Raw genomic sequence first — 24,329 nt, forward strand, 5'->3', positions numbered from 1 at the left:
GTCATCTCTCCCGATGCAACGTCTCATCCCTACGGTGCCACTTTAAACCTGGTGGCACGTATAGACATAAGAACTCTGTATATCCACTGTAGAAGCCTCGTCTCTTACAGAGAGCTCCACATACAGCCAGGATTTTCTGCTGCGCTATTGTCAAATCTTATTCTCCTTTCATCCTTCATGAGCTCCAGTTATTCGAAGTGTGACAACATCTGAGAGTGATGGTAGCATAAAGGCTCGAGGCTTCGGGAGGCTCCACTTCGCCCCTATCTCGGTTTTAGATTTTAAAGTACTTCAACTCCAAACTGCCTCGTAGGATGACAGCGGCCACCAGAAGAGTGGCATGACTGTACTGAGCAGATCTCAAGTATGTAAATAGCAAAAAAATAAGATGTTTTTAGATAAATACTCAAATAATAATTTGTGTTTTTTCACAAAAAGTTCAGTTATCAAGTTCAAATACTCAAAGTGACATCTCGTCCCTTCTCCGTCATTAAAAATTCCAGAATCTATGTGCACTGGAGGTTTCCACATCACACTTGTGGAAGTTGCATAGTGAGCCACGATTGGCTCCAAACCAGTTGTTCTATCACAAATCATGCTTGTAGGTACACGCCTTAAACTCTCTGCCATTTTCCATGAGCACAAAGAAATTTTCCATTTTCAGCAGATGAATTTAAAAACAGTTTTCTAGTGTCTGCATATGTATCATTCTGCACAGTGAAGCTCAAACATCCAACTGCAGTAACAATAAGGAAAACACATTTTTGAGTGGAGGAGAGGGGGGGGGCTTTAAACTTTTCATTCTGCACAAATGATTGCATTACAAATGCATTGAAACTAGATGCAGGATGTCAGACACCTTATTTAAAAAATGATTAGGACTTTGTTTGTGCAGTCAATTGCAATATGTAAATTTTATTTGCAAACGTAACTCCTCCATGCTCTTTCAAAGACTTCTTCGGAAGCTGAGAGTTACTGTTCCTTTAACTCGAAGTACAACAACCAGATTTCATTAACAAGTCTAAACACTAAAGCTCTGATTGTTATAGTTAATTTCATGTTAGGGAAACAGTCAATGAGCACAATGCCAGACCTATTTGAAACACTGAAAAAATCTGAGATATGGACTGGATTTCCTCCAGGTTGCTCCAAACATTCAATTTCCCAGAAAAACATAAAATGACCCCAGTGTCCTGAGTGGTAGCTGCAGCTCGGACAATCAGTACTAGAGAGGATTTAGAAAAGATTACAGTTGTGTTTCAAGATGAATATATTTCTTATTTAGGCATTCTCTCTCTAGCAGACATACTTACTGGCAATGTTGGACTGTCCAGTAAAGATGGCATACTGGAGCTCATAAGACACCACTGTGAATTCATCATCAGACGTCCAGTGGACGGAGATGGTGTCATAGGAAGCCGTGCACAACTCCTCCCTTATGGACGGAGCACTTGGAGCTGAAGAGAGATAGAAATAAAAAGATAATGAACTACTTGAATATCCTCCGACAACATCTCTGACGTTATGGTTCAATTGAATATAGTTCCAAATGACACTGATAATATTCCAAAATGATAATGCACTCAAAGGTTGTCAGTTGTTACAACAAACAGTAGCCCCAATTAACCTTGTACTTGCTCATTTGCTTCAATTTAGAAGTATGAAGGCTTCATTACACACAGAATTGAAGATGTTCTTTCCAGTAGAGTGGTAGGTTGAGCATTAAAAGCAATACGGAAGAGAAACAATGAAATATTCAGATAAAAAGCAGCTCACATTAACATAGTGGGAAGGGTAAATATCACAGTCCTTTTAGCTGTAACCAGTGGGACTAATTGCATAATGCTAGATTGACTCTGTTACACTGTATCCATGTGAAAACTTTACTATGGGGAGTTGGGTTTTTTTGGCTCTATAGTGAAATAAATAAAACCAATCCCTTTTTGTGTTTAAGCCATGAAGCCTCCAGTGGAAAGAGAATGGACTGAGGTAATAAACAAAGATACAAAAGCACAGCTTAAATTGATTGTGGAGCCACTTCCTATCTCTCTGTGTGTCTGTCACTCTCTCTCTCTCTCTCTCTCTCTCTTTCTGTAGCCTTCTGTCATGAGTGGTTGCACATAGTGGAGTGATTCAGACCGATTCACTTAGTGAAAAGGCCCTCCAGCAAAGCCCTCACGCATCGCGGAGAATAAATACGAGCCAGCTATTTTCACAGGCCTTCAAATCTACTACACGTGATGCCTTGTTTTTGTCCCCAGTGTGCTCATAACTCAGACGGTGACATTTTGATGGGTCCTCGCAAATGGGACATCGGAAATTAATGTTAAAAATTAATTTTGGAGTTAATAGGCTGGGGTCTGTTCCATCAAACGTCTTGCTGGAAGACAGCAGACACTTCAAAAGAATTTGGAAAAATAACAAAATTTGAAATGAAAGCTGGATTAGAATCGTAATTATCAGAGGTTTTTGGGTTTCATGGTCAGTGAGAAAGTGAATTAAAGGGTTAGAATATAGCTCCAATAAAAAGGCAATTCGGGTTATTCAAAAGAAAGAAAACATCAACAGATTATGATGCACATGAATCAGATCCCAGTGTTCAAAATTGAGCATTTAGAGTTTAATTAATAAATGTCCCTCTGGACGGAAAGACTGTGATGAAAATGTAGAGGTTTACCAGTGAGGTAATCCAGATTCTCCAGCAGCTTCTTCTCTCTGGTGAAGTCCAGGGCGAAGGTGTCGAAGGTATCGGTGAGGTGTATCTCAGGGATCAGCACTTGGGTCGATGCAGTTGCCATGGAAACCCTAGATCACAGAGAAACAGGTTTTCATATTACAGTATATGATAATTAGATTAATTAGATTAAGTAAACAACTAGTAAACATACACCTGACCTTTTAATGTTTCAATCTACAGAGATACTTCCACTATTTCTACATTTTAAAGTATGGACCCCTTAAAATAGGCTAAAAACTGTACTTTAAAAGTTTAGTTATAATTATATATATAATATATAATGTAATTTAAGTGTTTATTTTTGCCTTTGTAAATAAAAAAGGGACATTGCTTTACTGCAAGATGTAGAAACAAGGAATTTTAGCATTTGCACTTCATCAGATTTGCATAGATATGCAGCATTAACAAACCCCTTAACAGTTACTAAATTAAAAAATACTGAGCTCAAATCTGAATAAAATCAGCCTCCTAATTAGTGAGGCTGTGGAGATTAGGTTCTGATTGAAACACTAGTTTTGTTTGAAGGACTAAATGATAATGATTTCTTTTTATACCATTCAGCTTTGTTTCTCCTGAGGATTGACATAATGGACACCAGTTTTTTGTTCTCTATTGCCAAATCAATTAGTCAAAAAGCTTAAGCAGTGAGTGCAATAAGATTAGGCTACATAAAAGATGAAATCTCTCTCTACCTGTCTTTGCTGTAGGGGAAGTCAAGTGCACAAAGTTTCCAAATTGTTTCTCATCATCTCCGTGTGCACTCCTCTGCCCTCTCCTTAAAGCTAGATGTTACTTTGCTAAGCTGAGTGACTCCAGCGTGTGTGGTGAGTGTGTGGGCTGTCTGACCTCTCGTTGATGCTCTTGGCAGTCTGCAGAAAGCGAGCGTGATCGGTCTCTTTCAGCGTTTGATCGGCCTGTGTGATGAGGGCCGAGGACCTCTCGATGCACTGCTGGCAGTTGGAGATCTGTTGGGCTAGCTTCCGAAGCCTTTGTGCCTATAAAAGATGGGAAATACGTGATTGAAAAAGAAGGCCAGTGCTGTTTGGCTGGATCACATTTTTAAAAAATGCACGAAAACACCCTCATTCAAGTCAAGGTGTTGTAGATCATTAAGGATGAGAACATAATCAGAACTGACGGCAGCAAATGACCCCAAAATTGGACGTTTTATGGATACATGGAGATGGGTGTTAACATTTCAAAGCTGAAACCACTCATACAGAAAAAGGTCAAACCCATTGGCTGACTGATGCAGATAGGCATCTATATCTTCATGTTTTCTTAATTAGTATGAACATCAAAGAATTTTAGCAAAGGGCATGAACACATCCATCATGCTTAGCCAAAGTTACAGGAAGCCGATTTGTTTTGATTTCCCCACTTGTTTCTTGTTCTGTGACTTTGAGTAATTTTCTGTTTAGAAGCTTTAATTTGCTAGCAACTGTGAGGATGAAAGAAGATTCTACTGATCATGTATAAAGACGAAAGACTAGCCGAGAAACCGACAAACGGTTTGACAAAGATGCTGGGATTACACGAGTTAAGCTTCTCCCATGTCACTGCTAACGCTAAGTTTGCTAGGCGTGTGAATGATTCAATTGCACGCAAATCATGGATTTCATTTCCCCAGTTTGCCCCCTCGGTTCCATCCCCTCTCCCTATGAGCAGAGATTTTAAGAGACAGATTGAGGTCAGTGGTCGGATTGAGGTCGAAGGACGTTTCATCAGTGGTTTGGCTTGTAAAGAACCACAAACACTGTAATCTCAGTTCAATACTATTGGAGATTGCTATCGTCATGTTCAAAAAAAAAAAAAGACAAGAACGTAAAAAAAAAATAAAAACAGGAATAACAGAAACTTGTTCTTGGTAAAAAAGCTTTTTTAGGGCTATTGATCATGATGTAGCACTCCACCAAATAGCAATTTGTACAAATCTGTTTAAAAATAAAAATAAATCTCTTTGTATCCATCCATATTTCTACCTTCTCTGATGCAATCCTAAAAGCTAAAAACCTACATCACACAGTGAAAAAAAAAAAAACATGTAGTGAGTTCCAAGTCTCATTAGATACAGCTTAAAAAAAGAAATCATCCGGGTTTAGAGTACAAGTACAAAACTCGCCCTCCCATATGCTGTGGGATCTACTTTTGGCCAGTCAGACTGTTTTCTCCGTCTGTTCGAAATGTGTTGTAGGGTTTGCATTTTAGGCAGCTGAACAGTTTGCCGTCTGTTCAGGATATAAGGATCAGGTCAAGTGGCTGTGAGGAAGTATTGCATTTGACATAAAACAGTAGCCTAGAGTGCTTTCGGTGCATGTGTGTGTTTAAATAGTGATGAATAAATGTGATGGCACCGCCAGTCAATCAACTGTGGCGATCCAAACCTTTGGATGGTGAATGCTCGTCATCCAAATACTGATTTGTACCACACTTGCACATTATATTGAATGCTGAATGAGTGAGGGAGTTGATTTGTTTTTATGTTTACACATACAACTGTGGAATATTACATCTGCAGACAATATCTGCCCCTTGATGATCATTTATACTTGCTGGAATGGTTCGCTGATGGAAGAAAATATCATTTTTAATGATTAAGGAATGTTGTTATTAGCCTCAAAACATAGCATCAATAAAGAAAGTACATGCTGTTTGTGGTGGAAGAACAAAGTGGGTCCACAGGAGCTTTAAAACAGGCAAAAAACTTTAGTTTATTCACTGTTTCCCAAACTAAAAAAATCCATAAATCAGAGTCTCTGGCTTTCAGAGGTAAGAAAAAGTGAGTGAATATGAAGCGAAAGGTGAATATAAAAAACAGCAAAGGAAAATAAATGATGTCTGCGATCACACTCCTCGCCCCTATGAGTGTTCATCTCACCTTCCCCTCCTTGATCTTGCTGCCAATGATCTGCCTCCTCTGCTGAATAATGTCAATCAGGAGATCACACTCGTCCAGCAGCTTGCCCTCCTGGCGGGACGCGTTCACCTGAGGACCAATTCACAGAGAGTATTAGATAAACAACGAGAATGATGGACGGCGAGGATATAGAGGGATATATGTTATAGTGGCTCCGCATCATGTCGACCGCGGGACAGGGTGTCATTTTCATCCATCAGCTGGCCCTCCCGCCTGAAGATGAGACATATTCAACCATTTTGCCTCCCGCTGGCTTGAGTGCTGAGTGACAAGTGAAATAAACAGGGAGGCCTGCGGTAATAAGAGAGCAGACACTCAGAGATCTGCTGAAGAGCTAGACACAAAGAGTAGCCCCAATTCACACGGCAGCCATTTTGAAGTTGGGAAATCGACCGGTTCTTTTTTTTACAAGATACAAATCTGACATTTGGCATTTTACAGATTCCCCACAATCTGGGTCGATATAGGTTTATATATGTTAGACACACAAAGGCACACAGCTGTTATTGAGACTCTTAGGTTAATCTGAAGTCCTTACTTAAGACCCGGCAACCACTGATTTATGCCGTGATCAGACTACACGGCATGATAGCTATGTCGAACTTGGCCGAGAGAGGCAAGATGACTCTCAGAAATCACAGAGACCATCTGTCTGTCTGAGTTTTATTGCAACAGTCAGAATTCACATTTGCAAATGGATCTCCAGCTCGCTAGGCTGAGAGACAGCTGTGGTGAAGTTCAGCCGTCGTATTTCTACGTCACAGAGTGTTTCGTCGTCGTCAGAGGCCAACAGTTGTCTTTTAATTAATACACAGTTGGCCTCAATCATAGCTATTTGGGTTTCTGCACCTGCCTCTTATCTGCTGAGAAGATGCCTCTGATCACTTTCTCACCCTTCATATCTGCTCTTGTTTCTTCTTGCTGCTCTCTGATGCATTTGGCCTAGCCTTAACCTGAGAAAACATTCAGTCAGTGGATGATTGTAATTTCCCTCACAAGAGACATGTTAAAAATGTTTTGAACCAAGACCATAATTAACTTGTTGTCTTTCATGACCTGCACTATGTACAAAGATGATTAAGGAAAAGGAGCTGAAGACACACTGCCAGGGTCAGAAATGGAAAAACAACCACAACCATGGCATCATATTGTCAGACTACAGTAGATGAGAGATGGCTAAACAAATTCTGACATGCTAGTCTTTTCATCAGGGCCTCTTGAGGCTTCCTACACGCAGAATTGGTCATCTTCTATATAATAGATTTACTACACTGGATGGTTTTTAGAAGACTAGCATGTTCTTGGTCTAACTACATGATGAAAAAGACCTTGTAATGCTGTCAAAATAATGGATATATGTAACCTAGATGTCGAAACCAAACCAAATCATTGTTTGGCCTGCAAATGACAAAACTAATGCATGTTAGATGTGTCCAATTTTTATGTGCAATATTTTAAACTGGCAATAGAAACAAGGAAAGAGGCATATTGTGTGCATGGAACATCAATAACTATGCCTAGAATTGTTGCCAGCCCACAATATTTACCACTTTATGGCATCCAAACTCTAAGAGCATAAATCCCAGTGCTGTCCTGACTGTGTTAAATATATATAAAAGTATATTTCGTATCTGTGGCTGTGGGTTCAGAGATCTGCTTGGCATGAAACCCACTAATGGCAATTACACTTAAGAAAAATTATTTAATTTAGTTGGAAGGTGTTTGGGGAAGTGCAGTTGATGCTGTCGATTAAATCCAGGGCAAAGTGGCATCCAGCTCCATACTCTGAGGGATTTGATTCACTTTGCAGTTGGAACCTTTACAGTCTAAGAAGGCTATAAAAGTTGTTCAAGTCCAATTATAAGACTGCAGGTCCTAGCATAATGTGTAATTCCTCATTGTGGTCATTTCCACACGGTCCTTTCAGCACCTTGTAAAGTGTTTTCTTGCTGCGGCAAAGCGATAGCACAGGGAGCAATGAAAGGGAAGTATGCTGTAAGTGTTGCCAAGCCAACAAAAGATTGCAGAGTTACTCATACACTCTCTCTCACACACACACAAACACCCATGTTGACAGGTGTTTTAATAATGACATCACAGGGACTCATTTGCCTTTCCACCAAAGAGCCAAACAAGGCTGGGAAGGACTTCCTCAATATCCTCAACATACCTTCCTAGACTATATTTATGTGATTTTGTTCTGGGATCATGTTGCCAACAAAAACAATTTGCCACCTGGATTACATCTCAGTGCTTATGTGAGAATCAACCTCTTAGCTCTGCTGTATGGAGAGGCTGTATCTGTCTTTTCAACGGTGCTAATTGGTTTCTTCGACATCACTGTGACAAGTCTGGGTGAGCTTGAGATTTAAAACTGATTGCGATGTGAAAAGCTCATACGTATGTTATCTTTTTGTGGCTTTTTGCACGCCAATTAGTATACTTATACAGATCTGAAATCAATGGGGTTTTTTTGGGCACACATTGAAGTTCCGGTGGGTCAGGAATGGTTTCCAACTGATAAACAACAATTAAACTAAAATGGAACTGCAATTAAAGTTTGCAGTGTTGTTTTTTGTTTCTTGGCAAAGATCGGAAAGACTCTGATTTGCTTTCTCTGACATTTCATGACCGTTAACCTTAAGCACTCAGTGTGAATAAACATGACAGATATTGCTCATTTCTCCGGAACAACCGCCCACAAGGCTGCATGAACACACACACAAGTCATCCTCTACAGACACGCTGTGGTCATTCTCTCTCCTTATTTAGTCCAGTGAGAAAATCTGGAGGCATTTTGTAGCTTAAAACACTATAATAGTGTATCTGTGAATAAATGGTTGACATGGTGAAATAGTAATAGACAGACACACACACACATACACACAGTTTGTGACCGGAGTACATCATGTGCCATTTAAAAATGTGGAGCATCTAATGACTGTGGGCAGAGCCCTCTGGAGCATATGATCAGTATGACAGATTGTATCCTGGCAGGGACATTAATTGATTCGTTTAACCACAGAGACACACATACACACATACACACACAATGACTCAAGCCTTGAGGATATTAGAAACTTTTGGAAAGACACATCCACCAAACTTTCTTGTGACACTGTGCCTGTTTGTACAGCATTATGCCAAAGACATAGAGGTTTTGCTGCTGTGGCTTTTGCTAATAAGACTCTTAAATTAGATTCCCACAGCAAAAACAGTAAGTCTAGTGTTTTTCTCTGCGAGCTGCTTGAAATCATTTTCTTTATTGCATTTTACAAACAAACTAATTGCCTCGAATTATACCTCTAAGACTATTTGTAATTATTTAAAGACACTTGGATACAAACTCACCGTACCATCCCTAAGACACGATGTTGTCCTATTTTTTTTAGCATGCAAGAAGCACCAGAGAGGGCTCCAAATAGTGTGTGGCATTGGATGCTAACAATTACAGCATCTTGACTCCATTAGTCGAGACATGCCAGCTGGAAAAGAATGCTGGGATATGACATAATGTGGGGCAGGATTGTTAAATTGTGGAACCACAGCACAGATAGTGACTCAGAGGAACTGGATGTGAGCTTGCAGTCTTTTACACCACTAGTACCTGAGTAGCTGAGGACTCAATTCATAGATAGGATGTTAAGGACGGATTTGTTTTTTAAAAAAATCCAATAACTCATTGAACTTCTCTTCTAAGTATCCATGATATCATTTTTATACAACATCTAGAGTGGCAAAGACATCAGTATATCTCAGCAGACATCTCCAGAGAAGCTTAGGAATGGATTCATCTGATGTGAAATATTCAGAAAGCTCCATCATAGCATGCCAAGCTTGCCCATACAGTGCTTTTGCCTGTGTGACCCTCTTATTAAGAGCTGTCACATTCACCCCTCTCATGGGTAGCTGTGTGTGAAAAGTCACAACATGCTCCATAACATTCTTTTCACTGATTTTTAAGAGTTTTTTTGGCTCATTATTGTTTCCAAGTTCCATCACTGTGAGCATTTTTCCGCTCATGCAATGTGACTCTTCTCACCTAAAGGCAGCGTGCTATCACTGTTCACTCCTCTAGCTATTTTAGGGGTTTAAAGTGTGTGGTGAAACCCTACTGTACATGTAGTTGTGACCATAATGCACTGGGGGAAAAAAATAGGTCAAGCATTTTTTTTTTTTTTTGCCCTTCGCATGTGCATCATTTATTCATTTCCGACTTTTAAAGTGGAGCGTCGCCTATTTTTGGTCTTTTTGGTGTGTGTAAAATTCCTGCATCATCACAATTGGCACTCCAGCTTAGTTCAGAGAAAACATCTTTGCGTGACGGTGGCACAAAAACATACTGTGCACACAGCACTTTGGCAAAAAAAATAAATAAAAATAAATCTCCTTGATAAAACACAATCCTCTTTCCCTTGCAAGGCCGTGCCAGGCAGGGAAGCTGCTCTCCATTATTTCTAAACTAAGATGTCGCTGCCTTTTAACCCTGTGGCATTGCTTTATTTAAAGCCTCTTAGTGGGTCAGCATAACATGAATGGGCAAGCTAGGCACAGAATTGCCTTCAATAGAGCTAAATACACACAGACATTCATACACCTTGTTATTATTCTAACAATAAACATATTAGACAAAACCAGACTTTGAGTAATTGCAAAAACAGTGCAGTGCCTTCAATGTTCATGTCAGATTCTGCACAAATAAAGCTGTTTGTCAAATTAAAAAATGTTTTATTTTGGAAATTTTGCTTGATAAATTACTTAAATGAATAATTGTTCATCTAAACTATTGCAAATTAATCTTGAGGTTGTAAATCAACTATTCAATAACTGAACTCATTATTTCAGCTCCAAAATACAATGTTTTCAAATGATACATTGATTTTAATCAACCTCTATAGTGTTAGTTTAGCTGCTAACCTTTGCTACATGCTAAGCTAAAAGGTCTCAATCTTGACTCATGATACAATTAGCTTAATTTCCTTTTTTGTAATTGCATGTATTAATCTAAACTCATTGTTATTATTGATTCAGTTATTGCAAATAATAGTATGTTAATAGGGAAAATACCGTTTGTACACATCCATTATCATTACATTTAACAGAACAGATCAATAGAGTAAATTCTACAATGAAATCTGAACATATATGACATACTGACTAGTCATTGACAATGTGGGCCAGAGTTGACCTGACAGGACCACTGGGACTCACCTCTACATGTTGACAAGTCTGGATCAATTTCCCCATAAGTGACTCCAGCTCGTTGTTCCTCTTAATCAAATTACTCAGGTTGGTATCCAGGGCTTGCTGTAGCAAACACACACACACACACAAAAAAAAAGAAGACATAACAGAGTGAATGAGACATAATGCAAAGAAACAGAAGTGAGTGCATATCCGTAAATCAAAGGAGGATAAAAATTCAACAGATCGACCCCTTAAGGTTTCTCTTCTTATTCAAGTTGTAAGACAACCTCAGGCGCCTACATCACAAAGCAACACAAAAAAAAAAAAGTTGTAATGCAAGTTGGAAAACATTCTAAAAAGCACAAGATGAGCAAAATGTCTGATCCTTCAGCGCAGGTTCAACAGAACAAGAACAGAAACAGAAGCAATATTTTCCTTCCACTTTTCTTCTTTACAAGCATTCTCAGGAGTCTCATAGTTCTCTCTTTTTAAAAAGAGGTGCGTTTAATATCCACGTACCTCTGAGCGCGGGTGATACCCCTCATCCCTGTACTGCCTCCTCATCCTGCCCCGTCCAAGCCTCCGACGGAGGATCCTACACTAGGAGTGGATATGACTGGGACAGCCACTCCACTGAGCACCAAGCCATGCGCAAACCCGGCCAAGCGGCAAATTAGGCATCAAAAGCTTTCCCTATGAGAGCACGCAGCGCTCTCGGCTAACGAACCGGCAAACAGGTGACAGCACGTCAGAGCTCTCCCTTAACGCTCCTCCCCACTTTTTTTTTTTTTTTTTTTTTTACCCCTCCCCCTTTTCCCCTTTTCCTCTTTTGCTGCTTTTCATCCGTCCGGGCATAAGCTGTCTCCTTTACTTCCAAGACTGTCATATTATTGCCAAACCAAGCGTGCTTAAGCCGCTCTGACGCTACGTCTGCACTGTCCTGTTGAAAACTGTTTTCCAGATGAATTTAAACTCAACATTGGTGAAATGCTGAGATTTCTCGCACGTCTCGGTAAAAAAAGGTGTGTACTGGAGCCACAAGGCCGGAACAGCAAAATGTCAAAAGGCAGCTTCATCGGGGAAGCGCAGGTTTTCCGAAAGCAAAGGTAAATCCATCGCTGCAGATTGCTAAATTAAGAAAGGCAAGCAGCTAAATATGCTCCATTACAAGCTCAATTCACTTAACCTTTTAACCATGTTTTTCGCAACAGTGTAAACACAGCCAGGTGCTGATGTTGTGCTGAGGATTAAAAAAGGAGTTACCCAGAGGGGATATTGAATGAACAACAGTAAACACAGATAGAGATGGTGGGATTTGTGTGTATGCGCTTGAGGCTTAATGGATGGCCTTAATACGGTGATGACACACAAAAGCGGAAGCGGCATAAAGGCCTACTCCGAGAGAAATATGACGCTGCTGTTGCCATACTATCATCTGGAGAGATAAAAATAAACTAAACCTCTTAAAAGGATGATCATCACAATCACAACAATAAGTCAGCAGCCGCATCACGTGCGGGTTGATATATGCAGCGTAAATGCATACCGCAACGTACAGAGAAAAACATATTCATGAGTATGTGTCTACATACATTATCTGCACTATGTATACAAGCACATGTGTTGAAATGCATACTTTACATCTCTGCATGCACTCGTGAAATCTTTTTTTTTTTTTAAATGAAACCTGCTGTCAGTCTCCATAACTATGTGTGTGTGTGTGGTGGTGGATGTATCCTTTTATTTGTGGTTAAATTTTGGACATTATAGGGTTAACTCCCATCTACAGTGTCCAGGTTGCCAACTAGTATGAATCTTCTAGAGCTGAACGACCTGCCTCGGAGGTTGATCACCTGTCAATCATCCTGCTTGTTTATCTGCAGTGTCTGCCTGTTTCTCCTTTTCTGCTGCCCGCCCTTGCTGGTTCCCCCCCCCCCCCCCCCCCCCCCTCCACCAAAAAAAAACAAAAACAAGTTTCTTTGTAAAAAATTAATCTCTAATCTGAACCAACTGGGATTAAGCCATGTTGATTTGATGAGCTTATAGATATCCAGTAAACCAATGGATTCAGATTATCTTATCTGTTAAGATGTATGGATGAAAAATCAAATAAATAAAAAATTTTTTACTCCACTGCATCTCTTTACTTGAGCATTGAGATACATACAATACATACATCATAGGATCCCCATTAATCTACAGTAATGCAGCTGCATGATGAAAATGATCAAACAAATAGAAAGACTGAATTAGAACATAACACAGAGAAAAACAGAATATACTGGAGGCCATGTTAGTAATGTGAAGAGAGATGATTCTCAGCATTAAGATGCTGCTGTTTCTGGCTGCTGTGTGTAAGATGGTCCAAACAGAATTCAGGTTTACTTGAGGGAGGAAGTGTTTTTAATAACTTGCAGGACACAAATTAAATCAATTTTATTCCTTGAAATGTAGGCAAGAAATGAAATTTGTCAATTTGATATGGACAGTTTAGAATGAATCCCAGAGCTATGTTTTGAATTTACTGCATATATACTGCAATATATGATGGAATTATGTAAAACATCTGAATACTTCTTCCATCACTGTGCAAGAACTTTGTAATAAAGTTTTTTCCTCAAAAGGCAGGGTGGCCTGCTGTATTTCTCTGTATAATGACATAGTGGTCAGTCTCTGATCCACGCAGTGACATTCATGGCCACTTGGCAGCAAAGAGAATTCTCCAGAGACTCAACTGTGGGAGTCTGTGAGTGAGATTGCTTGAAATGTAAATATACTTCTAAAAATAAGATTTATTTTCCTAAAGTGCGGTCAGCTGACAGAGTTAGAACCATCTTTTGCAAGTGTTCCTTCCACAGCATCTGCTCTTAATCAAGCTGTTCTCCTGCAGCACGCTCAGATCCTCTTTGAGCTTCATCTTACAAGAATCCGCTCTGTGAAACTGCGGCGAATTTCGAGTGTTTCATCACCTAATGTCTTCCTGTCAGTTTATTCTTTTTCTTCTTCTTGATATTCTCTACCATCTCTGTGTGAATGAGTAAACCCATTTGTCGTGTACTGTACTTGTGAGCTCGTATGGCTGTGGGTGTATGCTACTGTACTGTATGTGTGAACTAAGTCACCCTGAAGCAGTGCTGATAATCTAAAAGTGTACACACACACACACACACACACACTCAAGCACAGAAAGAGACAGGTAGGCAAGTGAACCTGAAACTTCAGAGGAGATACGTCTTCTCAAGATTTACCGGGACACTGAGCAGGATTGTGTTTACAAGAATCCTCAACGAGCTGCCAGAATTTCACCCATTTGTTTGCTCATATGTGTGTGTGTGTGTGTGTGTGTGTGTGTGTGTGTGTGTGTGTGTATGTGTGTGTGTTTGAGAGAGCAAGAACAGAGAACAAAGGCGTACAGTTGAACAGCAAGAACAGAAATGAAAGAAGAAGCAGGCAGAGAAATCACAGCAGTGAGACAAGTACTGAAAGCTCTCACTATTGGATTCATCATTTATTTGTTTCCATCTTAACACACATCTATACAATATATATATCTATGACTTCTGTATTTGATGGTGGATACCGTTGAGTTTGCTCGACACCCAGTTTTCCTACCAGTAAGCTCCTCTCTAAATTTGAAACAATATATTTGTACGCGTGTCTCTGTGCGTGTTTGTATCCGTCTAAAAGAAAAAAAGAGATGATTCTTGCAGGAAAAAAAAGTAGCCCTGACTCAAAAGCAAAGCACAGCAGAGAAAAAAGAAAACACCACAAGGGAAGATCGTTGTACTGGGAAGGACGAGTATGTGTATGTGTGTGTTGTGAGACAAGAAGGCCCCGAGCAAAGAGAACATTCAGTACAGAGGGAAAGAAAGTAGACAGTGAATGTGCACAATACTTTGTAAATTCTCCAGTAATGGCTTTTATCTACCTTAACTGAGAAGAACCAGGTTTGTGTTTGAGACAAGTTTTTATCAGAGACGGTAAAGAAATACAAAGGTGGATCTGTCAGAAGCCTCGCAGCGACCAAAAACTCATGGTGCATTCAGGCACTTCTCATCAGCACGATAAGTCTGAAATACTCACAAAGTTTCCTTCAAACTATCAACAGAGGGTACAACTTCAATTTTTAGCTAGCAGCGTGGCTCTAGGGGTGGCAATGACAGCGCTAATTGGAAAAACTAAGGTAGTAAACATAGTAAAGATTGCCTGGTGGCATTTGATTACAGCAGAATGGATTATCGGACAATAAAGGGCTTTCTCTATTGCAGTTAGAAGAGCCTTTTCTGACATCTCTGGTCCAAAAATTGTGGAATTTGGAGGATCCACCTCATGAATTAGCTGAAGAAGATGTCAGATAACGTGAGTCAGATACAGCTTCTCTCTCTCTGTCCCTTTGGTTGCCAACTTCTTGTCTGATGGCTGACATAAATGTGTCTGTGGCTGTTGTGTGAATTTATCTCCTTAACAAGAATGCAGCACAGATGATATAATGTGTTGTGGGTAGTTTACTTGTTGAAGTTACAGTGAGCTGTCTGGACTCACTCATTCATTTGGAATTGATCCAGTTTTTAATTGAGTGGTTGTTCAGTCACCTGTTGATGTTGTGTGATTAGTGAATGAGTGTGCAGGAGGTCTGGTTACTTGTTGTGACAATTTCTTCTGTTGGTTTTTAAGCTGAGTCATATATTGAGTAATAAGCTTCAAGTAATTAGAATAACAAGTGTTAACATGTCAGCTTTGTAGACTATATTTTGTATGTGGTGCATATAGATAAGAGTGTGTAAGTCATGTATTTGATACATGCATTAATACTTTCTGATGCAAACCTAATCTTTTAGATCTGTGAATGTTTTTAGTGTTCAATCTTTCTAGTATTCAGAACTGATCTGTACTTGTATCAGATTATCACAATAGAACAATACTATAAATGTGAATTTCACTTTGTTGGTAAAATGACACATTCTGAACCACTCCACGGCTAAAATGAGCACTTCTTTGGTTAGAAACAATATGTATTTAAAGAAGCAGCCTTCTCACCACTCAGGGGTTTTTGTTTTTGAAAGTGAATTGTTTTATTGGCATATAAAATTGTCTCCCACCCCTCCAGTTTCATCGGGTGGGGGACAGTTTTATATGCCATAGTATGATACAGTATGTTTTAAGATTCCATCTTGGTTTTCCTCCTGTCCTCCCTAATTTTTTGAGTCACCAGCTGCCACCAGTACTGACACACCCTGGTCTACACATCTACATCACTGCAGCAATGTGAGAAGTTGAGAACCTGAAATAAAAGGATTTTTGCTGACATACGGTGCTCTTTAAAGTTGCTCTTTAAGGGAAATTCATGGAAAAATAGTACAGTCTCGCCAACGTGTAATTACCCATTAATACTACATTTCCAAAAATTCATGGCACTGGAGAGTTCAGCAACTAACAAGTCAAGGTTGGAATTTAAATGTGGAAATTGTCAACTCAACAGGATGGACTATATTAAGGAAGTAAATAATGAATTATGTGTTTTCAAAATAGAAAATATGAATAAGACAGCTGAAGGTAAATATAAATAAGTAAATATTGCACTTATCAGCAAAGTCATGAATCAAATAGATAATGTCTTGTTTCTGCTCATGTTCTATTGTGATTGTTGGCACTTGACAATTGAAAGTATGTTGCTTCAGCACTAAAAGAAAGCTGATTACAGCTAAATTGATTACTATATAAACACAACAAACATAATTATTTAAAGAGTTAAAGCTGACACACACACACATACACACACAACAGCTCCAATCTCTTATCCTCAAGGTTCTTTCTCCTCAGACCCAAAGCCAAGGACTTTAAAAGCTATTTCCAGCTGCCTTCTCCGTCAATTTCCTGTGACGGGGGTAATTTTATCTCTGAAAAAGGATGGGTGTTCCCACAATAACCTCCATGGCTCTTATCAGACACACCACCACCACCACCACCACTACTGCTGAAAAAAGGAAGCCATTCCAATCATATGATATTCTTTTTTTTCCTATATGGACTGGAGATATCTCAAATTCCAGCACATCAGGGCAAAAAGTGATATGCATGAAATGGTCCGGAAAATATGACCAAAACAGTTTCAACTTGTCAGACTCCAAAATGAAAGAAGAAAATCATATCTGAGTCAAAAGTGGGGAAAAAGACTGCCTGTAACATCTTAAGTATTTCAAGTTTAACGGTTTAAGTTAGCTGGAAGCTTTTTTAGGAAGTTACACAAAAGTTTTCAGGCTTTATGAATAAAAAATCAAACGTGTTGTTCAATATGAATATTACATGGCAGCTGGGATGTTTCCTGTGGTGATTAGCTTAGATTGAGACCTCAATTTATCTCCTACCCTGTTTCTGTTGCTTGTACAAAACTCTGTTTTCCACAAAACTTTGCTTCTTGAAAGTCTCAACTCAACACAGTATAGCTTGTAAAAAATTAAGTGTAACATATATTGTGCAATTAATTATTGCTGAGAAATTATTTAAATGATGAAATGGTATATTTTCCTTTGTCTAAAAGCTTAACAAGATTACATTAACCATTGCTTATGTTATATAATCATAAATTGAAGATGAGATTACTGTGTCTGTCAAGATTTGTTTATTTACATAGCGTGTGCATGTTTTTACTTTGTGTGCCATAAAATGCTGCCACGCACAGACAGAAAAAAAAGCTCATTTTTGCTGAAATGAATTAAAGTTAAGTGAAGTGACATGTACAGAATTTAGCTCTCTGCTTTGAAACTGCATCGAGCCTGAGGTTAAGAAGCATTGCTATTATTACATATGCAGCAAAACAAGTCAGTCAATAAGAGAAGTGGTGATATTTTGTATGATGTTTTTTTATATAATAAGCCTTTTATGATGAAATTGAACTGTATGTCTATAACCTAAACAGCTCATATCTCATTAATGAAAGATCTCTTTAAACCAGACAGCATAGTAACCGACTTTATTCACAACTAAAAAAGTAAGTTAAATTTCAAAGATCATTTGCAAAGACAAAGTAAAAACCTGACTTGGCGCATAGAGTCTATGGTGTTCAGCTCAGGGCTAACAGGGTTTCACCCTTCGTTTGTATCAAACTCACGTCATGTGCCAGCTGGATGGCGTGAGGGTTATGAGAGCCTAACAGGTGGTCCAATTTTCGCTGCATGTGCAGAAAAGGCATATTTGTTTTCCGTGTGTGAGAAAGGAGGTGCCCGCCTGTGTGTGTGCGTGTGTGTCTTTCTCCAGATTAGTGTAAGGGTAAAGGCTAGAGGGGAGTTTTCTTGTATGTGTGTGAGAGAGACCGAGAGAGTAAGCTTAAAAGTTAATGAGGCAGTTATACAAGCTTTGTTTTCCCATCTGTTCTGTCCTCTGCACTTTGAGGATTCTAACTAGTCTTCCAAACTAAATGACTAAATATACCATTTGTCATCGCTGTTCTAAACAACTTGAGCTTTTTCTGACCTGACTGCCCTTTTGGCAGGACGACATCCACGGTTGAAAGAAAAGAAAAACAAAGTTGATGTGAACAGTGTATGACATGTCTGAGTCACATGCTTCTGTACTTCCACTTTGGCTTCTGACATCATAATTCATGTGGGCACTAGAGGACCTTAACTGGTACATGTAGGTCATTCTAGACATTTGAACAGACGACTAATGCTGGAATATTTTTCTTGTTATGTCAATTAATCTCATTCTAAGATAACGGGAACACAACAATTCTTAGTTTCAGCTGATTATACACAAATGAAAACATGCTTGTGAACATTATATTCCATTTCTGCCAATAGATCCCTCTAAATCTTACACACTGGTCCTTTAAAGCATATAGGGTCAAACAGAGGGTGAATCATATGCATGCTTCATACATGTAGCCTCTCATGCAACCTTTAATGCTTTAATACCGCACATGTATACAAAACATAGATTCCCAGCATGACATGTCATGCTAATCATAATGCATCTAGGAGGCATTACGGTCATGCATTTGCTTTGCTTACAAGGGCAATTTTTTTGCGACCTGTGAGCATGTTAGAGGAGAGAGAGATCTGCTTTTGCTTTGTTATAGCAGGTAATTAGCCTGTATGATAACTGCTGGGTGCGCTGACCTGTGCTATGCTACGTTCTCTCTCCGGATGAATGGAAGGAGAGTGGGGAGGGGAAGGAGAAGCGTGATAATTAGATGATGCACTGACCTGTAGCTTTCCTGCTAATTATTCTTCCTTGCTTAAATTTGCTGAAACATGCAAGACGAGACGGCACAGACACCTGTGTCAACTCTGATGACAAAGACATCGGGTACATTATCGGAGGTTTCAAAAATAAAGGGTGCCAACTAGCAGAGAGCCTATAATAATAGCTGGGACAGTGCATTAGTGGCATCATGCAGATTTGAGATGACCCTGGTGAAATAAAAACCACGTGGGATGTTTTTTCCTGCTTTTTTCTTGAGAAAGAAACAGTGCAGACAGTGAAAATGCAGCTCATAATCACTAATTTTGTTCTTTTTGGTGCGTTCTGGCCTTTAAAAACATTTTGCTATTTAGACACAAATGTTTTAGTTACTAAAGTATCTTGGAATCAGTTCTTGTGACTCAATTTCTTCCATTATATCACTAAAGGCAAGCATCCTCTCTGAGGACGTATTACAAACTACTTCACACTTGAACATGTGTATCAAACCTCTTGTAAAAAGGAAAAACCTGTTCCTCATAGGAGTCACACCATCATGGCATTTCTTTTAAGGAGGTTCGGCGAGGCTGAATAAACACTTTCCCTGGGAGCACGCAGTAGGGTATTGCTGAAAATGTTCCCTGGGTACATGGCGCTTTTGGAAAAGCTAGATGTATTTTCTTGCTCATTGTTCCGTAAGAAAATCTCTAACATGTAACTAGTGTGTGTGTGTGAGGGGGGGATAATCAGCATGGTCAAAAAATGTTGGCCATGTTTTACACTTGAATGGTTTGACCTCAAAAAAACTGCATCTGTTGGACATTTGGGGTTACATAACTGGCATCAAGAGATATAAGGTTTTTTTTAAATATTTCCCTAAAACATTGTTTTATACGATTTTTTTTCTTCATATAAATTATTTTATTTCATTCATATATTTGTTTTAATCTACTTGTATCCTCTGGATATTCACGATTCTTTGAGATTCTTTAATTTGTGTGTTTTTTTTCCCTGTAAAACAACTGCAGCACTTTTACACATTAAGGTAAATTTATTATATATTGATGAGTACTACTCAGCCGGTGCAAACTGTTGTATAATGTTAAGTTTGAGAAAATAACCCTGATGATGTCATCATCAAGCTTTGACTTGAAAACAATGAATTTATAACAGTAAGCCTGCATCACAAACCAGGGCATGGTGCTTAAAAAAAGAAGCACATTTGCCCAGAAGGAAGGGTCTAATGAAAAAAAATGATCTTGCTTGCATCATGGGAAATGAAGGATACAGCATTTTTGGAGCTTGGACTGAAAGTCAGGATATCTCGGCCTCTGCTGTTTTGATTTTGACTATTATGGGGTTTTTTTTATTTGTCTCTCGGAAGTCCTCCAACTTTATAGAAATGTCAAACTAAATCACTGCCCTTGAAGAAAAGTGCTACGTTATTAGATTATTAGAACAGCAGCATCCGGTGGACATTCTGGGTAACGTTTTACTCTGCATCAGCTCTGGTGTAACACACACACACACACACATTTATACACACACATACTGCCTCTATAGCCATTACCAGCACACTCTAATAGCCATGCTCAATTAAGCACACCTACACCCAGCAGACAATTGGCGCTCGTTAACCTGCAAACTCACTGAAGACACCATGCCTCGTCACTAATGACACTCCCCATATTCACTCTGTGTGCAGGCCTCTGAATACCCTCCTGGCACACTGGCATGGTGTAGCGATTATGCTAATTGCTTAATTATTCAGGAGAGATAATAAGTCAGCATGAGATGATAAAATCATGCTTGATAATCGAGTTAGATGGGAAATTTCATACTGCAGAGCGGAATAAAATTAAAGTTTAAAATTAATTATATGTTTTAGATAAAGTATGGAGGGAGTCTAAGAAACTGAGAGTTCAAAGACTAAATCACTCCATAAAAGCAGATGTTAAAAGACATTTCAAAAATAAAATGATTAATCTACATCTGTGCTTACCCTGAGTTTTTCATAGCGGTCACTCAGTGCTGCCACTTGGTGGTCTCTGTGTCTCCCGACCAGTTTGCACAGCGAGCAGATCAGCTGATCATCAGTGACACAGTACATGTTCACCTTCTCCTCCTCGTGCTCCAGGCACTGGAGCCCTCGCAGATGGGAGTCCGGCATGGGCTCGATGAGCCGGTGGCCGGTGAACGGCTTCTTGTTAGGGTGCGTTGCGCGGAGACACTCCTCGCAGTATGACACCTCACACGTCACACATGTCTTGACAGCATCCTGTGGTGGGTCCTGCTCACAGAACTGGCACTGGACCGGCTCAGGAGGCGTACCTGGGCTGGACATGGCGGCACTGACGGGGACGAGCGCCAACCGGTTGCTCCCTTCCTCTCCGGGAGAGTTTGGCCCGCTGTGGGGCGCGGGTAAAGGCAGCGGTAGAGGGAGCCCAGCTGAAGATGAGGCCCGTTGAACTCTATCAATAATGTTCTGCAAGGTCACGTTTCTCTTAAGTCCTTCTAATCCACGCTCAGGACTCAGGGAAATGACATATCTACAGGTGGGGCACTGGAAGGCGCCGATGCTCTGAACAGATTCGTTGGTGGCGCAATGGGAGACGAGGATGCGGTGAGCACAACCGAAGCACAGGCTGTGGGCGCAGGGGAGCAGCAACGGGTCTTCAAAGAGCTCCAGGCAAATTGGGCAGGTCAGCTCTGACTCCAGAGTGTCCATCCTGCTTAGAGGAGGCCAGGCGGGACCAGGCGCAGCGTCAGCGAAATCCAGGAGAGCCGCTCAGCTGTCTGTAGGCCAGAGACAGAGAAATAGAGATAGAGGAAAGCAGAAAGAGAGAGAAAACATGGAAAAGAAAGCACAGGGATTTGTGATTAAATGGTGTGAAACGGCTTACTTCTCACTGCTTTCTTGGGAGGGCTTATATCTCAATGGAGCAGACCACTGAGTGGGCCTAAAGAATGGCAAAGTGTTAAGTGCTGGATTTCCTAAGTCTGCGTGGAAACTGAAAATGAGGGGAAATTGATATCTTCAAAGACTAGATAAACAGAATACTTAAAGAAGTTCAGTATGTTTTATCATCAGACATTTCAGATGTTTAAAGAGCAGAAACCGACAACATTCTGACTATGAAACTTCCACTTCTGTCCACAGATGCTTGTGGAATATAAATTCCCCTCAGGCAAAGCAGTTTAGAGTAAGGACTGCTTTAGCTTTGAGAATATGGAAGAATGACAGTGATTGGATGCAAAACCTCTCTTATTGGATTCAAGGTCTTCAAAGTCATAGCGTGCATGGTGGCTGCATTTTCTAAGGAATACCCAAACACACACTCAATCACACACATTGTTGTCATCTCTATGTCCAAAGTGTTATGCAAAAAGGGAATCAATGCACAAAAAACCAATTAACACCAAGGTGTAATTGTAAAGTACTAAATTAGTACAGAAAGTATATACTAGAAAGAAGACAATATGCTGCTAGACCACCCAAAAAGGGAAGGAGAGCGGTGCTGACAAACTTAACCACAGACTGAAGGCCAATCCTACTATTATCTTGTGGTTTCATCCACATCCTACTGTTGCCCTATCTATTTATACATTTGCACTGCTGCAGTGACATTTGAGAGTTTAGACTGGGCTCGGATTAAAAAGATTCCTGTTTAAAAGCAGACTCTAAAATTTCAGATGCTGTCGTCTTTATTGAACGCACCATCAAGGAAGAGCTTTCAAAACAAACCATGCTAACGGTATTGGCACACACAAATAAAGAAACTTTGCCCTAATGGCTCTCTGTCTCGATCTTAGCACTGAGTGATGAAATACGAGTATTGAATTAAATTAATTAAATAAAACCCATTGGCTGCTGGAAAGGAGCTACTGCATATTGTGTTATATCATATCCCACATGTTGTTGACTGTGTTGTCTAATTGATTGCGCAGAAAGCGTCTGCAGCAGCCACAGCTGCAGCCAATTAGTAATTAGTACTCGTTCCTTCTTTCCCAGCAGAAAAGGTGAACCTTGATTTCCATCTGACCCTGCATGTCATCAGTGTAACTCCTAGTCAAAAGAGGAGTGACTAGAGAGTTTTGTGTAGTACACCATTACAGGAAAATCTTGGAGTAGAATCATTTTAATACATCTAAGATTCGGTTTCTAACACTCAGAGCTGATGTGACAGTGGAGGTGTGGTGTTGATACTTGGCACAGCAGTGGCAGCTGCAGCCAATCTGTAATTAGTGCACATGTTCTTTTTTTTTTTCTCCCCCTGCAGAGGAGCTGAATCTCGAATTCTGTCTGACTCTGCATGCTGTCAGTGTGTGTCCTGGTCTCAGTGAGGTTAGATGTTGAATAGACAATGAAGAGGAGCTGTCTGTTGTTGTCTTTATGGTATTATTACATTTTGTACAGTAATTGTGCTAAGACAATATGGTGTGCAAAGATGTGTATGATGTGTTATTTCAGTTTCAGCATTATTATGTGGCCAAAATTTTACTTTGAAACTCATATTTTTTTTCTTTGTTCCTTCATTTATGAAGACAGAAGGCTGTTAATTAAAACAAACTGTCAGTTTATGGCAGATAATGAGGATTTCACACCAGCTATATATGTAAAAAAAAAAAAAAAGGATCATTTATTCCATAAAATGAAGAAAATTGATTACTGAAAAAGCAAGTATTGAAAATACAATAAAAGCATTCTGGATATGCAAATAAATGCTATAAAAATGTTGCAATTAATTCTACAACTAAGACTTCAACAGCTCAGGATGGTGATTATAATAATAAAAAGCTATAATGCTTTATCTATTTCGGAGGCAGGATGTAAACTAATCCACTCTTATTCCCACCGTGTGGTATTTTCAGCAGATGTCACTGTTTGCTGAGCTCAAGGCTTTTGTGCATCTGAGTGGACTAACACACTCAGAATATCTCTCCTATTTGTTCCCTGGCCATCTTTATGCATGGTTTCCTTTCATCCTCTGGAAAAAAAACAAAAAAAACAAACAAAAAAAAACCCCACAAGTGCTGCAGATAAACTATCCTCACTTGAGCTCTCTGCAGTCCAAGCACTTTTGTCACCGCTGATATTTGAGGCCAGATAACATTCATTTGCAGTGCAGATAAGCTGCACAAAATAGAAGGTAAAATATCGTGCACAAAAACCATTTTACATCCGGTGAAAAAACTGATGTGAGTCGCACAAGTTTGATCCCTTATTTTCAAATTTGAAAAAAAAAAAAGGAAAATGTTGAAATGAAGCAACTATGGGTGAGATAATACTGAGAAGGAGAGGACAGA

At 39.6% G+C, this 24,329-nt stretch overlaps 1 protein-coding gene and 1 long non-coding RNA gene across 3 annotated transcripts in view; one reads left to right on the top strand and one right to left on the bottom strand.

Moving 5' to 3' along the window:
• Window positions 1-24,329, top strand: part of LOC122976305 — a 214,338-nt gene that overhangs the window by 140,233 nt on the left and 49,776 nt on the right. The window lies entirely within an intron of this gene.
• Window positions 1-24,329, bottom strand: part of LOC122976303 (E3 ubiquitin-protein ligase Midline-1-like) — a 58,287-nt gene that overhangs the window by 5,450 nt on the left and 28,508 nt on the right. For both annotated transcript variants that reach the window (XM_044344709.1, XM_044344707.1), the window contains exons 2-7: window positions 21,025-21,818; window positions 10,866-10,961; window positions 5,616-5,723; window positions 3,584-3,732; window positions 2,678-2,805; window positions 1,314-1,457 (exon numbers count right to left, since the gene is read on the bottom strand). In XM_044344709.1, coding sequence (XP_044200644.1) covers window positions 1,314-1,457; window positions 2,678-2,805; window positions 3,584-3,732; window positions 5,616-5,723; window positions 10,866-10,961; window positions 21,025-21,750 — 1,351 coding nt within the window. In that variant the 5' untranslated portion in view covers window positions 21,751-21,818. The remainder of the gene's footprint in view (window positions 1-1,313; window positions 1,458-2,677; window positions 2,806-3,583; window positions 3,733-5,615; window positions 5,724-10,865; window positions 10,962-21,024; window positions 21,819-24,329) is intronic.

The sequence above is a fragment of the Thunnus albacares genome, chromosome 24 (genome assembly GCF_914725855.1).
Source record: "Thunnus albacares chromosome 24, fThuAlb1.1, whole genome shotgun sequence".
Lineage (NCBI taxonomy): Eukaryota > Metazoa > Chordata > Actinopteri > Scombriformes > Scombridae > Thunnus > Thunnus albacares.